General features: G+C 34.6%; 1 protein-coding gene across 2 annotated transcripts in view; it reads right to left on the reverse strand.

Annotated features, from left to right (window-relative positions):
* Positions 1-17,707, reverse strand: part of LOC127996712 (glypican-6-like) — a 247,772-nt gene that overhangs the window by 75,027 nt on the left and 155,038 nt on the right. For both annotated transcript variants that reach the window (XM_052591977.1, XM_052591971.1), the window contains exon 4: positions 1,993-2,158. In XM_052591977.1, coding sequence (XP_052447937.1) covers positions 1,993-2,158 — 166 coding nt within the window. The remainder of the gene's footprint in view (positions 1-1,992; positions 2,159-17,707) is intronic.

Genomic DNA, 17,707 nt, shown 5'->3' on the forward strand with positions numbered 1-17,707 from the left:
ATTTCCAAATCTCTAAATCAACATGACATTCACGCCCCATTTTACTTCAGTAATGTGACATTAAAGACTAGAATGGAGCAATATTTGGCTAAATCTAGTGATGCACTGAAATAAAAAAAATGTTTGAAAGAAAAACTCAAACCTACTGCTGAAAAGCGAAACTCCTTGTTTGGACCACCTATCAATAACAATCAATTCAGTGATTACACTGACTTCCTTCAACTGAAGTGATTCTATAATAGACATAAATAAATAAATAAGTAAATAAATAAATAATAAAAAATAAATAAATAAATAAAGACTCACATTTTAAACTGACAGCAGTACGGTACAAAATAATATGCTTGTGTTAATAAGGTAAATGATAATAATTATGAAGCAAACGTAAATATCTACGTACGATATCTAGTCATTTGTGTTAACGGTTAAGATTTTTTGTTACTTGAAACACTGGCTCCCTGTAAAGTTTAGAATTTTAAAATAACTGTCTTTGTATACAAGGTTTTATCTGGTCTTGCACCAAAATATATCAGTGACCTTCTGATTCCTTACTCTCCTTAAACAGCACTTAGGTCTAACAATCAGCTTCTCTTAACTGTCCCACGTTGTCGCTGTAAAACAAAGGGTGGTCTGTCTTTTTCAGCTGCAGCTCCTAAACTTTGAAATAGTTTGCATGTAAATGTGAGACTTGCTCCTGCACAAGCCAGTTTTAAGTCTGTTTACAAATCTTATGTGTTTTCTCTTGCATTTGATTAATGTCAGTTTAAGGTTTTAATGTCAGTTTGTTATGATTATATTTTAATGGGTGTTTTTTTTTTTTTTCTGTTATGCTTTTTATATATTGTGTTTTGTTGTACAGCACTTTGCCGTATGTCTGTTGCTTTTAAATGTGCTATAGAAATTAATTAACTTGACTTGTTACTTAAAAAAAACAACAACAAAAAAACAACGACAAACACTATTATATTTCATCTAGTTCAACATTTCTATATATATATATATATTGGTGACACAATGCAGTGATAACTCAGCAGGAGAGTTGTTAACTTTATAATTAGTCAATAACACCATAATTTTGTTCGTTTTGGCTAAGAGCTTGCACGAAAACAAGAGGTGGCATTTATCACACTAACTTATACTGTCATGGCATGTCCTGTTCAGAACACCGGGATGACAGGACAAAAACAATAAAACCCATTACAAACGAGACAGTTGTTGCATCTAGTAGGAAAATAATTACTGATTATAATGACTTATATTGTGTTTTTATGCATTGCATTGCTTATTGTAAACATTAGCTGGACATACCCGGGCTGGACTCTGCTTCATCTACAGTGAAAGCCGACCAGCACGGATCAGCTCTAGGCATCAAAATGTGGATATCATGCTTTTTTTGGAAGGCCAAACAAAGTAGTTTCACTTTCACAATGAAACACACAGCTTCTCCATGAAATGGTGCTGGCGGCAACAGCAAGAATAAAAGGTACGCCTTCTTTCTTTGCGTGAACATTTGGGTGGAAAATCATCCCACACAGTGATGTAATGATGATGGGGCGTGTTTAAACGAGTTGTTTTAGGGGGTTGTGGACAAGTGTTAACTTTTATAAAGAATATCTGAGACTTTAGTCTTTGCAACTTTACAGATCTACTCTATGCGCCAAGAGCTTGTAACACTCCAAAAAGAAAGGACAAATTAAAATTGCATCATATGACCCCTTTGATGTTTGTTATTATAAACCAACAAACAAACACTGGAATGTGCACTGATAAATCATACGCCGTTTAATCAGGAACTTTTATTTCAGAAAGTTAAATAATACATTTTACTTTCTTGCTGACTTAAAATTATGAAAATATATAATATGTCTATTCAAACAGTCTCTGAACATTGGGAGTCATTTTCTTACAGAAGCTCAAAAATCCATTCGGCAGCAATCCAAAGGGAGAAATCTATATTTGAAAACCGAGCTGGAAACAGAAAGCGCATCTTACCGATGAAGAGGTTCCACTCAGGGTCCAGGTCCGCTTGGTTGGCCAGGCAGCCCCGCATGACATTTTGACAGTAGTTGGCACAGGGTTTGAGGCCTGGCAGTCCTCCACAGTATGGACAGTACAGCATTTTGGTCAATGCTTTACTGCAGGCTGGAGATATATTGACCTGCAGGAGAAATATAAATGGAAAAAAAGTTAGTCTTGAATGTGCAGCGTTGCATTTGGGAGTTGTTTTGCTAGCCGTTGGAAGAAATAGAGAATTGGGTTGAAATATATTCTAGCAGGACACTCCACTATGCACTCATAATCTATGAAAGGACCTCTATTGGGTATTGAAACCGGACTGAGTGGTTTGTGCAACACTTAAAGTGGTTTTCAGAGTGAAGAACTGCATTGACAACAGGTCAAATGTGTCTTTTAATCCACACTGGGGTGAGATATTCGTAAAAGCATTGCATTTGCTCAATGCGTGTTTATTTTCAGTGTCAATATGGGTCCAAGGGTACTATATTCGTAGACACTTGTTGACAGCCCTCGAGCAACAACATTCACACATCAGCTAGCCTTCAGAGCAGACATATCTACTTCCAGCCGTCTCTGATAATTGTATGTCATTCCCTATCTTTATACTTGACTCAGAGCTTGTGCGCCAGCCATCTTCTTTCCATCATGCGCAGGAGGCTCTTCAAAGGTCAAGGCCGCACTGAAAGGAGGCAGACGGTCAACTGGAAACAAGTGACTACCGTTGGGTTTTTCACAGAGATCCAAAAGGACATTTGCTGATTGATCTGATCAAACCTGACAGTGTTGTGCCTTGTAACACTGCATCTAACTGTAGCAGTGTTGTTACCATAAATTGAAACTAAAACAAAGAGCATTAAAATCATTTTAGATAAATGAAATGAAAATTAAAAAAAAAAGGAAATGTAAATCTAACATTAAATACAATTTACAATTAATGTTGCCATGGCAGCTAATTGAAATAAGTTCAAGTACCAAAATGACTATCAGTGACATCAAAATAAATGAAAGGTTAGGCATAATAATAATAATAATAATAATAATAATAATAATAATAATAATAATAATAATAATTAAAATGAAAAGCTAATTCAAAATATTAATACAAATAATTAAAACTTAATTATGTCTTAACTTTGAGTTTACATTTCACAATTACAAGTTTGTTTCTCTTAATTGTGATTTTAGATCTTACAATTGTGATTGTATTTCTTATTTTAAACTTAATCGCATTATTTGCACACTGATAAAAACAAACAAAAAAAAGACAAAAGTTAATCTAGTTTATATTAATTTGCAATATATTTCCAATTACTTAAAAATTAAAACAGAATTTTTTTTAATTTTAAAAAGGTTACTCAAATTTAAATGAAAAAGCTACTTTAAAGTATTAATAAATACTATAATGGTATAAAAAATAATACTAAAATAACATCATTTTATTCTATTTTACACAAGGATAAAAAAGCAAAACAACCATTTATTTAAGTCCCATTTATCTATTTCGTAGATCAGAAAATGTTTTAAGTAAAATAAAACAATGGTAGGCATTATACAAAATATACTAGGCAGTACACTATATAGGCCTTTCGTTTATCAACTCAAAAGTGTTTCTTACTTTAAGTTAGTCTCTACCTTGCCTTCTTCTGAGGTAGAGTATGGAAGTGAGTTTTCAATGAAATTTTCTAATGTTTCAAACACATGTATCCTGTCAAGCTTCACTTATTTACCCTTCCAAATCTTTGCTTTACACGACTCCACCGTCGGCTCGTAATTGAAAGAACAAGTGCAGGATCAGTTGCACGTCACACCTCCGGATTCTGGGATAAACTCATCTGTGATGATCCAGACAGCGCCCAACTCCCTTCCTCTCCCGTTCCAAAGCTACAAGTGTTTCTAGAAGACTGTGAAGGGAGAGGATCAAACGGAGCTGCTCTGACGCGGCCGTTTTACACTCCCACATCAAATGCCGAGCGCAGGAGAGATTTGAACGCAGTGTGTCTGCAATTTCATCACAGTAAGACTCACTCACACAATGCACCGACAGTTTTTGTTTCATACACTTCCTAATAAGCCATTAACTTCACACAGTACACTGAACAACTGTCTAGTTGCACATGGGACTTTGAACAAGGGCTCTAACAGGATATGTTGTTGTTTTCATGATTTTATATGGTATCTCAGAGGTTGGTATATGTCAAGGATATGTCATTGTACTCTGTACCAGGATTGTGCCACAATATGACATTGTACTTTTGAGACTGAGGAAAAATCTGCATTGTTGACATGCTTAATACACTGTCTGAAGGTTGTCAAGACATAGTCTGTTTAATGGAACCACACTGCTGACTTCTCTGCCACTGTAAAACTGCAAACATGCATATAAAAATAAGATATTTTTTTTATGCATTATTATTATTATTATTATTATTAAGTGTGCAAAAAAGTGAAACTTGCTGATTCAGGCTTAATTTCCATTTAAAATACACCATATAAGGTTTTAAAATAAATAAAAATAATTATGGGGTTTCATTTCTCTCTCTTTAGGATGATTTCAGAGACGACAATTTTTTAAATCCAATTTAAGATTCTACACATTTACATATTTATTTATTTTTTTAATTTGTCCTTTTTTATGAGTGCAGAAAACAGAAATTTGTGCTTTTTTAAAATTAAGAAAAAAAAAAATACTTTTCAATTTCTCATAAAAACTCTAAACCCAATATATACAAATATTTTCAATTCATTTGTTATGAGTACAGTTTGTTATTTTTTATAACAAGATTTGTTCACAGAAGTGCTGTAAATGAATAATTACCAACTGAATTAAATTTTGTGAATTTGGATTAAAAAGCGGGGTGGGGTGGTGGAAGGGTTTTAATTTAATATTTCTTCTATATTATGCATTCCAGTCCAAATATTTGGTGTTAATGAGTAGTTTTTAAATAAATGGCAGTGACATATTTTTGTGCCATAAAAATGAATTAATTTATCTAAAGTGACTGTTTGCTGTTCATTAAAAAATAAAAATAATAATAAATCTAGAGAAATAAAATGTATCTTGGTTTTTTCCACAAAAATATGAACTACTTTGACACTGAACACTGTAATAATGAAGCTGAAAATTCAGCTTATATCATAGGAATAAATTACATTAAAAATATATTCAAAATACAATAAAAATAAAAATCTGTTTAAATTTAAACAATATTTCACAATTTTACAGTTTTTACTGTATTCTAATCAACAAATGCAGCCTTTGTGGGCAGAAGATACCTCTTTCAAAGACATTTTTCAAACACTCTTACTGACCCTGTTTTTAAAAACATAACTAGCTGCATATTTTTGAAATAGAGCTGTCCAATTGCACTGATATATAAAAGTAATGCAATTCCTCAAGCCAATAAATAGTATATATTGTAGGCACCTGAGGTCAACAAAATGATTTATTCTAGAGCTATGCTTATGTACCCATAGCATGGAGATATTAAAGTGTAACCTGTGAGCAATAAAATGTTCCTGCGGGTTTGCCCACTACATATTTTCAGCACCAATCTATCTTAACAAATGCCTGGCAGTGATGGAGTAAAAAATATGAGGTTCAACATGCGACAACACGCAATGGATCACATTAGGTAATTTCCATGTTTCAAAGCATGCAAAACAATGCATTGTTTATTAAAAAGTAAAGCAGCCTTCCTCAAAATGCTCTGATAGACCTGTTGCAAATCAATCTGAAAAGCCCAGGAATCAACAAAAGCCGAGGAGAATGCAACTGGCAGTAAGCTTGATCAGCAGCTGAGATTTCCTGAGGACAGTGAGACCTGTAAGTCGTTTATGAATTCCAATGAAATCACTTTTTTTTCACATCAGCTGGTCACAATCGTCAAATTCCATCAAAACCGGATTCTAAACCGAATAATACAATGAAAATTGAAAACATACCACTATTTAAAAACATATATTGGTCGACTATTTTTAACATTTTATATAATTTGCAAATACACAATATCTTAAAATTATTTGCACATAAAAAGCATTGAATAGAAATGCAAACACTGCTTGTGTTCTGTTACGTGTGAATAGGGAAATGTATTAGAAATACTTACTTAAATAGATCTGACATTTGATGTGAAATTTGACAATTCGAATCAATTCAAAGATTCGAAAGATTTGATTCAAGTTTACATTTTAAATCTTAGACCAAAGATTATATTTAAATATTTAAATAAAAGACTGAATTCAAAGATTCAAATCAAAGATGCAACAGCTCTGATGAAGCATTTCATTGACTGTAATGGATGAGGGTCTGCCAAGATCCTAGTCAGTTTGAAATCTTCAGACTGACGAGAATGTACATAGAAAAAGATCCATATTTTGCCATCTTTTTTTCACACTCAATCCATCTATATTCTTGCAAATGCACCATTTCCACTGAATTCAGTGTATTTTTTTTTATCATTCTCTGGCATAAAATAAACTGTAGTGCATAACACTAAAAGATGAATATGCTTAAAATGTGTAACAAATTACAAATCAATGATTCTAAATAGTCACAGACAAATACAATGGTCCATTACAGCCATTGTCCACCCTTTAAAAGCATATTATAGTCAACCATTCTGAACATTTTGCATATGCAAAATTTAAAAAGCACTAAAAAGTATTGTAAACTGAGATTTAATTCAAAAGATTAAATTCAATGATTATATTATTCAATATAACAATTTAATTAAACTAATCAAATCAATGACCCGGTTCAAATGAAAGATTCAATTCAACAATTCAGTTAGATTCTCAGTGCTATCACACTAATGCATATTATTCATCAACTCTGATGGAGAGTGTAATGCCTAAGATTCAGTCTGATGGTTTGAAAACAGCCGGGTCATCTTGAAATCAAGTTGGAATACAACAAATTGGATTTCCAAAACCACAAGTGTGCCCGCTGATCTTTACACATTATCATTTGAGCCCCTGATTGCTAAAGGCTTGCTAATTCGCATGGGTCAACATGTAGAAAAAGTTACATACTGTACTTTTGGCCACACTTCATCCATTTACATCCATTCCAATTGAATTAAATGTATTTGCATCATTATCTTGAATGCATAACCCTCAAAGATGAATATGCTTAAATGCAGGATTTTCCCTAAAAGGGTTTAGAATCATAAGTGCACAATGATATCATCATATCAGCATGTAACTGATGAGAAGAAATGCACAAGCAAAGTGCCTCCTAAATCTTTCTGCAAGGAAACGCCTTCAGCATAAATCCGAAATGGGGAGCTCTGCTTATAAAAAAACCATAACGGACAATAATATACTGTGCTGTATCTACAGGGAGAAGATAAAATGGCTTTGAGCAACTGCACAGAAATCCTGCTGGGTACATCCATTTTAAGCCTGGCACATTTGATTTCTCATTCAGTGCTGAACCACATAGCCAGGGTAAACCAACCCATGGGAAATCTTGCTGAACAAATCCTGAGACTCGTCAGCCGCATCTGGGAATGAAAATATATGACCAATGGTTTTAGGAAAGGCACAGAAATAACCTTGAAGGGTGTTAAGAGATGCGATACAATGCGACAAGCTTAGAGCCACTCTAATGTGATGCTTTTGGCATGACAAAAAGAACATCCCTGTCAGCAGTTGGATCTAATCCACAGTTCTTATGACAGTAGGCGCAATCCAAACTGGCACGAGCCTCCAGAATCAACCCCAACACACACACACACACACACACACACACACACTGAAGGAGTGAAACTTTGAGGGGAGCAGCTTGTGAGTGTAGGCTTGGATATTATGATATAATCGGATCACTGAAGACGTGGCACCTCCTTCTGTTCCTCTCTTTCATTTCAAATGTCAGAGAAGGGCTGGGAAGGTGCAAGAAGTGACATGAGAAGTTAATAAGGACCTGAAGCTAACAGGAAGACACTGGGCTCCTCACAAGTCACAAATGAAACAACAGAACGTACAGTATATGATTTTTCGAAGCTGTATGAAAATGAAGGTTCTTTATTGGCATCGATGGTTCCTTTAAGAACCTTTAAAATCCATGGAATCTTTCCACTGCAAGTTCTTTAGATTGTTAAAAAGTTCTTTACACTAAGAACAAACAGTTATTTTGTTCACTGAAAGGCTGAACTTGACTTATTTAAATTTTATAATGTATTTATTTAAAAAAAAAATAAAGATTCAAAGAGTGATCAGAAGTTTAGTAATGCTCATGTTGAAGACATGCAACCATGATGTTGTTTAATTTATAGTCAAACTTTAGTATTTACTTGTGTGGAGATTATCTTCATGAAAAAATAAATAAATAAATAAATAAACAAAAAAAAAATCATTAAACTTCTCTTGGTCACTTAACAAGCAAAGTAATTTGCCCGCAATGCCACAAACTAGATTTGCACACTGTCCTACTAATCCAAATAAAGCTCAATCTCTCTAAAGATCTCAAATAGCACTCATGCCGGCATCACATGCCCTTTTTTGGAACATTATAGGCATGTCTGGCCAGCATCATTAGCCTCATTGGCACTGCCAGTGAACTAACATGGCAAAAGTCAACACACCATCTGCCACCTAGAGAAGTGGCTGAAAAGGAAATGCGAATTTAGAGCTTGATATATATATATATACACAAGTTCGCTTTTTTTTTTTTTTTCAGATTCCATAATACTAATCCTTTACACATGCACATGGGAAAGTTAATACAGTATGATAAAGTTAACGTGATTAATCACAATTATATAATAATATAAATAATGTTTAGCATATTAGCCCTACCTGACTGAGGAACCAAACTTTCAGGTTCAGTTTCATGCAGTTGCATATAATACGATAATACTATGAAAATATTATGCTATTATAATCAGCTATATTTTAAAATACAATTGTATTTTATTATTATTATTATTATTATTATTATTATTATTATTATTATTATTATTATTATTATTATTATTATTATTATTAAAATCAGGTTTCATATTTGTCATTTTTATTTTAGGTAAAGGTTTAGTAATTATGTTGTGTTTTGTCATTAAAATTCAATTATTGTTATTAGTACTTTTTTTTACATTTTATTTTACATTGCAGTTATAATGAAGGTTATTTATTGGTATTGATGGCACCTTTAAGGGACTTTAACCTGCTAACTGTCACCCCGTCCCGTATACGGGACGCCTACATTGACTATACTATATTACAATCAAATCTAATCTAATCTTGACAAACTATATATCATTGGAAAGGTCTAAGACTCCCAAATATATATTTTACCAATATTTTTTGTTAAAAATTATGTAGGAAAAGTAATAGATTAATTTATGACAAGAGTGCACCCTCAGAAATCTGCATTACAAAAGGAGTTTTGACCTTTGTTTAAAAAAAAGACTTCCTAGTTGTCTTTTTCTCTATCACATTTTAGAAATCATCAGAAGTTATATATCACTTGAAAACATAAAATTTCAAAATTCATCCTTCAAAACCCATTTTAAAATCAGACATTGTATTACCATGTAAATGGTACATCAAAATCATGTTACAAAATGTTTTCAGTCATGAATTAAAAAAAAAAAAATAGGTTTGTATCATGCACATTGAAGTCTATCTTCAAAAAAGTGAGTGACAGTTAACAGGTTTTTAAAACCAATGGAATCTTTCCACTGCAAGTTTTTTAGATTGTCAAATAGTTATTCACACTTAGAACAAACAGTTATAGTATATACGTATATATATATATATATATATATATATATATATATATATATATATATATATATATATATATATATATATATATATATATATATATTACATTTATATATGTGAACTGTGACATATTCTTGGAGCAAGAGTGTAGCTGTTAGCTTAATCACCTTCATTGGGGTAAATATTAGAACTCCGCAACCCAACATAGGACAAGCAGTTTGGAAAATGAATGGATGGAAATATTTGAAATAAACGTGCCAATATATCTTAGCACATCTTTCACAAACTAAACCAACCTTGACTGAACTTTTGAAAAGCACCTTTGCTTCTGCTACCTGAGGAAACTGAAACAACCCACACAAAAACATTTTTTTTTACACTTTTGCCGCATGCCCACACTTCTGAAACACGTATGTTTACTCAGAACAATGTCATCAGATATACTCATCAGAACTTTTAATTAATCCAAGAGAGAGGAAGAGAGAGAGCGAGAGAGAGTATCTCTCCGATTGCAATTGCCATCAAAAATGGCTAAGAAATTGAAATAAATGTTTGCTTCAGTTTCTCAGATGCTTCTTATGTGAACATCCTCAAATGTGTCTTCTCTTAATTTTATAATTCTGTACTCTCACTGTAGCACGTTTTCAGCACATTTATGTCATTCACATTTCTCTAAAGATATTTTATACGAAACATCAGATAGATGGTGATATTTCAAGTAAATCCTCTTCAATTTACTTAATTATACTTAAAATCTTCATTAAGGTCTCCTGAGCTCTGAAAGAACAACCCTTGAACAATAAAACCCTCTTCTGGAGATGAACATTCATATCCTACTGAAACCAAATAGACAAAAACATATTTTAAAGCAAATATGTAAACACAGTACTTGGAACTGTTGCAGATACATACGTCTGTGTGTGTTTTAGTATCATTAAAATTCTATTTTTATAATTATTTTGCCAAGGTTTTTATTTTTTACAGTTTCTATTTTCAATTTATTTAAAGTTTTAGTGATTTTTAAGTAGTTTTTGTAATGTCTATAAAGTTATTATTATTTCTTATTTCTATAGTACAAGTTAACCATTTATAAATGAAATAAGAAATGTTGCCTTAAAATGAAATGCATTTAAAGTGAAATAATGATAAACAACATTTGCAAAAAGGTTTCATTTGTTAATTGCATCAGTTACCCTGAACTAACAATGAACAATTTTATAGCATCTATTAATTTTTTATTTCAACATTTATGAATATAAATATTTTTTTTAAATCAAAAGTTGTAGCATAATTATTGGTATATATCTAACAATAATTAATGCACTCTGGACTGACATAAAATATATTGCTCAGTGCCTGGTTAGTTAATGCAACTAATGTTAACAAATGAGACCTACTATAATAGCCTATAAATAATATAGAATTAACCCTGACTAACCCAGCTTTAAAATGTTGCACAGCTTGTATAGCTAAAATCATCAGTATTTGTGCATATGAGGTGGGCCTCAAAACATGGATCTCTAGACCAAAATTAACACAATGTTTCCCTTTCTTTCAGCACATTTCCAATGCTGCAGTACTGTATTCCCACATGCAGGTTCACTCAGACCTTTTCTGCAATTCCCTCTAATTGAACAGCATCTGAGGACAAGAGCCAGTGAGTGCTACGGTGACAGTTTAACCCTCCAGCTGAGACACTGGCTCCAAAACAATCAGCTCAGCTACGGTTGGCCCACCGCCGCCGTACCACACACACACACAGAGAGAGAGAGAGAGAGAGAAAGACGAGAGCCAGGTAAAGACACATATTTGTGGTGGATCACGCTCTACTGATTATGTGTTCAGATGGCCGTCAGATACTTACAACAACTTTCAAAGGCACAGATTCAGCTGTACTGCAGATCTCAAATGTTCATAACGATTAAACACTGCTGCTAATCATGGATTGGTGCCAGTATTAAGGCTGTGAAATTTGCGTGACAGACTGAGGACTTTTACAAGGATGTAAGTTCTAATAGTGGGTTCAAATTTTTTAACAATAAGTTAGAAATTAATTTTTATGACATCAGGAGTGCTCAATAGATTGATCGGGGGAAGATGGAGATTTTTGTAGACCTTTTATACAAAAAAAATCATCAAAATTTAAAAACTGTTAGTGTAGTTTTTCTTTGTGTTTTTATTCAATTTATGAAGGTGTCATGTATTGAATCATTATAAATTCATAATTTAAAAAATACTACTGGATTTTCCTCATTCAGCTCCTCCTTCTTATTATTAGTAAAAAATATTTTATAATATTTACTATTTACTAATAATATGCAGACCATTGTGTCTAGCATGTTTTCTCACTGAAACTTTTATTAATTGTTTTTAAATGTTGTAAATTGATCATCATATATTCTATCATAATTGTGCAATACTTTTGTACATGTACTTTTGTACTTGAACTTAAAAATAAAAATCATTAAAATTAAATGTATGATTCCTATAGTATTTTGTACATGCAACTTGATAAAATAAAAATAAAACAATAATAGTGATGATAATAATAAATTACTACTAATAATAAATATATGTAAAATGTAAAATGAACAATTATTGAACAATACTATTACACTCTGCACATGCAACTTAAAACTAATATAATACTTATCATCATAATCATATATATATATATATATATATATATATATATATATATATATATATATATATATATATATATATATATACATATATATATATATATATATATATATATATATATATATATTGGTTAATTTCAAACTTATCCACAATTCCTGAAATAACAAGACCTAAACAAGTGAATTGGCTCTAAAAAAATAAGTCCAAATATTTGACTGTGTTCACCCTCTAAAAAAACAAAAGCCATATCAATAAATTATATATATATATATATATATATATATATATATATATATATATATATATATATTAGGGGTGTAACGGTTCACAAAATTCACGGTTCGGTTCGATACAATACACTGGTGTCATGGTTCGGTTCGGTACGGTTCGGTACTTTTTAGATACAGCAAAATGAAAAAAAATTGGCAGATAAATTTCCTTGATTTTTAAAAAATGTTTTATTTATTAAAACTAACAAAGTATGTTTTTTTTTTTTTTTTTTTTACATTGAGCAATGACATTTATCCATCTTCTATGGTGTTTTCTTATCAGCATACTGTATAAATAAAAAAAAAATGAAAATGTTATATTGTTGTAGTAGTTATGAACAAATACAAAGATTTAACTTTTTATATGGAACACTATAACTCTTTATATTGAGTGCGTTTTTACTCAATTTGTTCTCTATAGGATTTATGTTTTTTGGAACAAAGCAGGAATTGCGGTCTGGCTGAAATGGGCTCGTTAAGGAATATTTTAACGGGGCTCAATTACATTAAGCATGTTCATAACACCTGCGTTTTCCACTATAGGCGCTCGCTCACTCAGCACGCGCTGAAGGCTCGTTACAAAATGGCTAATGCGTTTAACAGACCAGAAAAAGAAGATCCTCCAATAACCAATAGGTCTGGTGTTTGGGTGCACTTTGGATTCCCTGTAAGCTATAATGGTGATGACAGAATGAATGGTAAATAGTAAGGTCTCATATCCGAGGCTATAACCTAAATGAAACCTACCAATCGCTGCGGTGATGTCTTTTGCCCTGTTTGAGTCAGTTGGAAATGTCTAAAAGCTGCAGGGATAGTTTGTTGCGTGTATGCTTCTCCTTTTTTTCGTCTTTTCCCAGATACTGACAGACGAAGGTGATGTCGGCGTAAATGAGTTGACATGTTTCAAGTATTCCCGCTGGTGTTTTTTTTTTTATTTATTTTTTATTCCCGCTGGTGTCATGTAGATGCGACATACCGATGTTTTTTTTTTTATCCACCACTCTCTTGTCATCACCATTATAGCTTACAGGGAATCCAAAGTGCACTCAAACACCAGACCTGTTGGTTATTGGAGGATCTTCAATTTCTGGTCTGTTAAACGAATTGGCCACGCGTACCATGCATGAACTGCTCGCTCACTCAGCGCGTACTGAGTAGCTTCTGACTGAGTAGCCTAACATAAACATTTAAGTTGGTGTTTTATTCTTCTTCTGGGGTGTCAGGGGTGTTGCCTGTTACGTCGTTTGGGTTATTGGGCTACCTTGTTGAATGCATATCATTATATTTCACTTTTTTTTTCTTCCAAATATAATTAATTAGTCCAACGAACCGTTGGTTCAATATGAATACGCGTATCGTTACACCCCTATATATATATATATATATATATATATATATATATATATATATATATATATATATATATATATAAAGCCTAAAAACACAGACAAGGCAACACTTCAGACACGATAAGTGAATGTGACATTATCGTCAACTATAAAATCGGCTTTACAGAGACATTATTGAGAACAATATTGCTGGAGGTCATAAAGTCTTTATTGCTTTGCTCTTTTCAGCCAATTTCTTGCCAAAGTGAAAATCACAAACAGCCACTTCTGATGTTCCCTGCTGTATTATAGTGAGAGACAAACAATTACATTGACAGAAAAGTACATTCAAGAGGAAAAAGTCACTTTTATGTGAGAACCTTTTAGTGGAAGGTAACTTCAAACATTAAAGGAATGTTCACAGTTCACACATGTTCATGTCATATTTGTTTAAATAAGACCCGAATGTCAGAGTTAAAAACAAGTTGGCAGCTTCTATGCTGTGCTTATATAAAAGTCTACTGGGTATGTGGAATTTAACTTGTATTTAACCCAGAATATTGCTTTAATGCTCACTAAGAGCCAAATGCATGTTAAAATGTCTTTGGCAAGTAAGTAAAATAGAGATGGTAACTATGAGGCACTGAATTATGCTATTTAAACAGCATCATATGAACAAGTTTGACCCTCATTAACACCAGCAAATTGAATCAAAGAGTTGACTGCTAGTGACACAGCGGCATGCTACACAAATGCAATGCAAAAACAATAAAATAAATACATAATTGTGGCTGTTTTGCATGTCTAACCGGGCCTGTTACTTATATCTGTACACTTTCAAAAGCAAGGACAGATGACTGGCTGGATTTTCAAATTAAAAGTAGAGGAGAAAGACAATCCCAGTGAGGCTGGTCCAGTGTCACTTATTGTAAAGTCAAAAGTTCTTTCTTAACAATCAAGTAGGACAGGCAGAAAAATCACCCCGAGCTTCCTCAACGATCTTGCTATCTCCGGCCATGAAGGTGAAGGGCCGTGTTCTTTATCTTTTATCATTCCTACCCATCAGATCCTACTGCAGCTCCATGTTAATGCTTCCGATGGCTCAAGACAATTGCTTATTTGATGAACCTCGACATACACCGGCTGACTAGAAGGAAAATATCAGTCTCCAGTCCCCTTCATTCCCAGGCCAACTCCTCAGGCTCAGACCACAGTGTCATATGGTGTTAGGTTTACACCCTTAGGCCACCCGCCCGCTTGCTGACGAAAGGTGCCACAGCTGACAGAGCCTGAACTTTAGCCACATCTCAAATGGCAGGGGTCATCAAGGACACAGTAAGCGGCAGGAACGCACTGACATAATGTCACAACATGGCCTCTGACAGCTTTGATGCTCAATTAACATCCAAAATCAACCACACAAATGCACACAGACATAATAGATACTGGCACAGGGTCAGTAAAGTTAACTAAAACAATAAATAAATAAATATTTTTGAACATTATTTGAACTAAAATAAAATATAAATAGTTTTTCTTCAGCTAGTTGCCAAGACAACATTTGACATTTTAACTGTATATAATAAAATAAATAAAACTGAAAAAAAGAAATAAATAAAACATATTTTAAAATAAAAAAGAAACAACTAAAGTAAAATGAAAAAAAAAAAAACACACAGCATAATATATTTATCAAAATTACACTATCTAGACATCATTGTTATGGGTGAACAAGGTGTACGTATGAAACTACAGGTATAATGCATGCACAAATTAACAATTAGTCATGTCCTTTCAGCTAAGCTATTAATGTAATTATCATTATTATTTTTTTACTGATTTTAAAACGTCACGGTTATGTATGTAACCCTAGTTCCCTGAAGGAGGGAACAGAGGCGTTACGTCAGTGATGGACGAAATTGGGGATCTCACTAGAGAGATGAATCGCCTTCAAGTGTTAACGAAACGAGCCAATGAATATTGGCGTGCAAGATTTGCATTGTGCATCCCGCCCCGCAGCACGTACGGTCACACAAACAGTTTTTAGCTGAGGAGCCAAGACGGTGTGCCCCAGCCATACAGCCGTTGTACAGCCACTGTGGCGACGGAATGTAACGTTTCCATTCCCTCCTTCAGATAATGAGGGTTACATACATAATCGAGACATTCCCTTTCAGTCAGTCCTGTCAACCTTACATCAGTGACTGACGAAATCGGGGATCCGTATGGAAAACACCACTATTGCTGACCCCCAAAAGTGCCCTGCGAAAGCCAGCAAGTCCCCCCACACCAGTTGGGGCGGAAGACAGGACAGGGCTTAGGCAGAGGAACCTGCACTGCTGTTCAGTACAGTGAGAATTGGATAACACTGGGATAGCGTACCCAAGTAGGGGGACACTGTGGAACCACATCCTGCGCATAGGAGGTAACATATGGAATTACACATATGGATTGGCCGTAGGGCAGTGCTACATATGGAAGTCCCTGCGGTAGACTCGGGCCACCTGGGGTGAGATCACTACACAGCAGAGATGGCAGAGAGACCTCTGCCAGGGAAAGACACGGGCTCTACGTGAGGGAAGCCGTACCATGGAAGAATACACAAGTGGGACAACCCAAAAGGGGGAATCACTACACAAGGGCACCTAGCCCAGCACAAGGGCTGACCTTGGGCATACACACGAGTGCTGGACCTGGCGTCTGGCGCTCCAGCACGCCTGACTGGCGAGGGTGTGGGAGGAACCTCAACAGGGTTCGCCAAGAGGGAAACTTAACTTAGAAGCACTTAGGCACACGTATCCGATCCATAGAGGGAATGGCGCATCAAGCATGATTGAGCCGGTCCAGCATAACAGGCCATCTGAGGCGAGTACACGAGAGGACACAGGCTCTACACGGAGATTATAGAATCTCACAAACGTGTTAGGTGTCACCCAGCCGGCAGCTTTACAGATGTCTGCTATGGAGGTGCCCCGTGCCAAAGCCCAGGAGGAAGCCACAGCTCTTGTAGAGTGTGCTCTCACTCCAAGGGGGAACGGTAAGCAATGGGCCTGATATGCTAAGACTATAGCCTCCACTATCCAGTGGGCAAGTCTTTGTTTGGAGACAGCCTTTCCCTTCTGCTGTCCTCCGAAGCAGACAAAGAGCTGGTCTGAGGTCCTGAAGCTCTGCGTGCAGTCCACATAAATGCGCAGGGCACGAGCAGGACAGAGCAAAGCAAAGGCTGGGTCTGCCTCCTCCCGGGGCAGCGCTTGCAAGTTCACCACCTGATCCCTGAAGGGCATGGTGGGAACTTTGGGCATGTATCCGGGGTCTCAGGACAACGTGAGAGTTGGCCGGCCCGAATTTGAGGCATGTATCGTCGACCGAAAATGCCTGCAGGTCCCCTAGCCTCTTGACTGAAGCCAATGCAGTGAGGAGTGCAGTGAGTCAGTGCTGACCATCTTTATGGAGATGCAGATTTCATTTTCCAAAAGGACTTGGCACCTGCACACAGTGCCAAAGCTTCCAGTATTATTGTACTGGAATATACCTAACACACACACAAGCACAAATCTTTATTCTAACCACTGACAATCCTTGAAGTCAGAAACATTTCCTATTTGACAACTCATATTAATCATACATACTTTTTACATCCAAAATTCAACATCTGTGACATGCAATTAATTGTTTATTCCATGTTTGTGTATACTTGCATAGAATATGTTTTGGGCCTCATTG

This window comes from Carassius gibelio, chromosome A1 (genome assembly GCF_023724105.1).
Source record: "Carassius gibelio isolate Cgi1373 ecotype wild population from Czech Republic chromosome A1, carGib1.2-hapl.c, whole genome shotgun sequence".
Lineage (NCBI taxonomy): Eukaryota > Metazoa > Chordata > Actinopteri > Cypriniformes > Cyprinidae > Carassius > Carassius gibelio.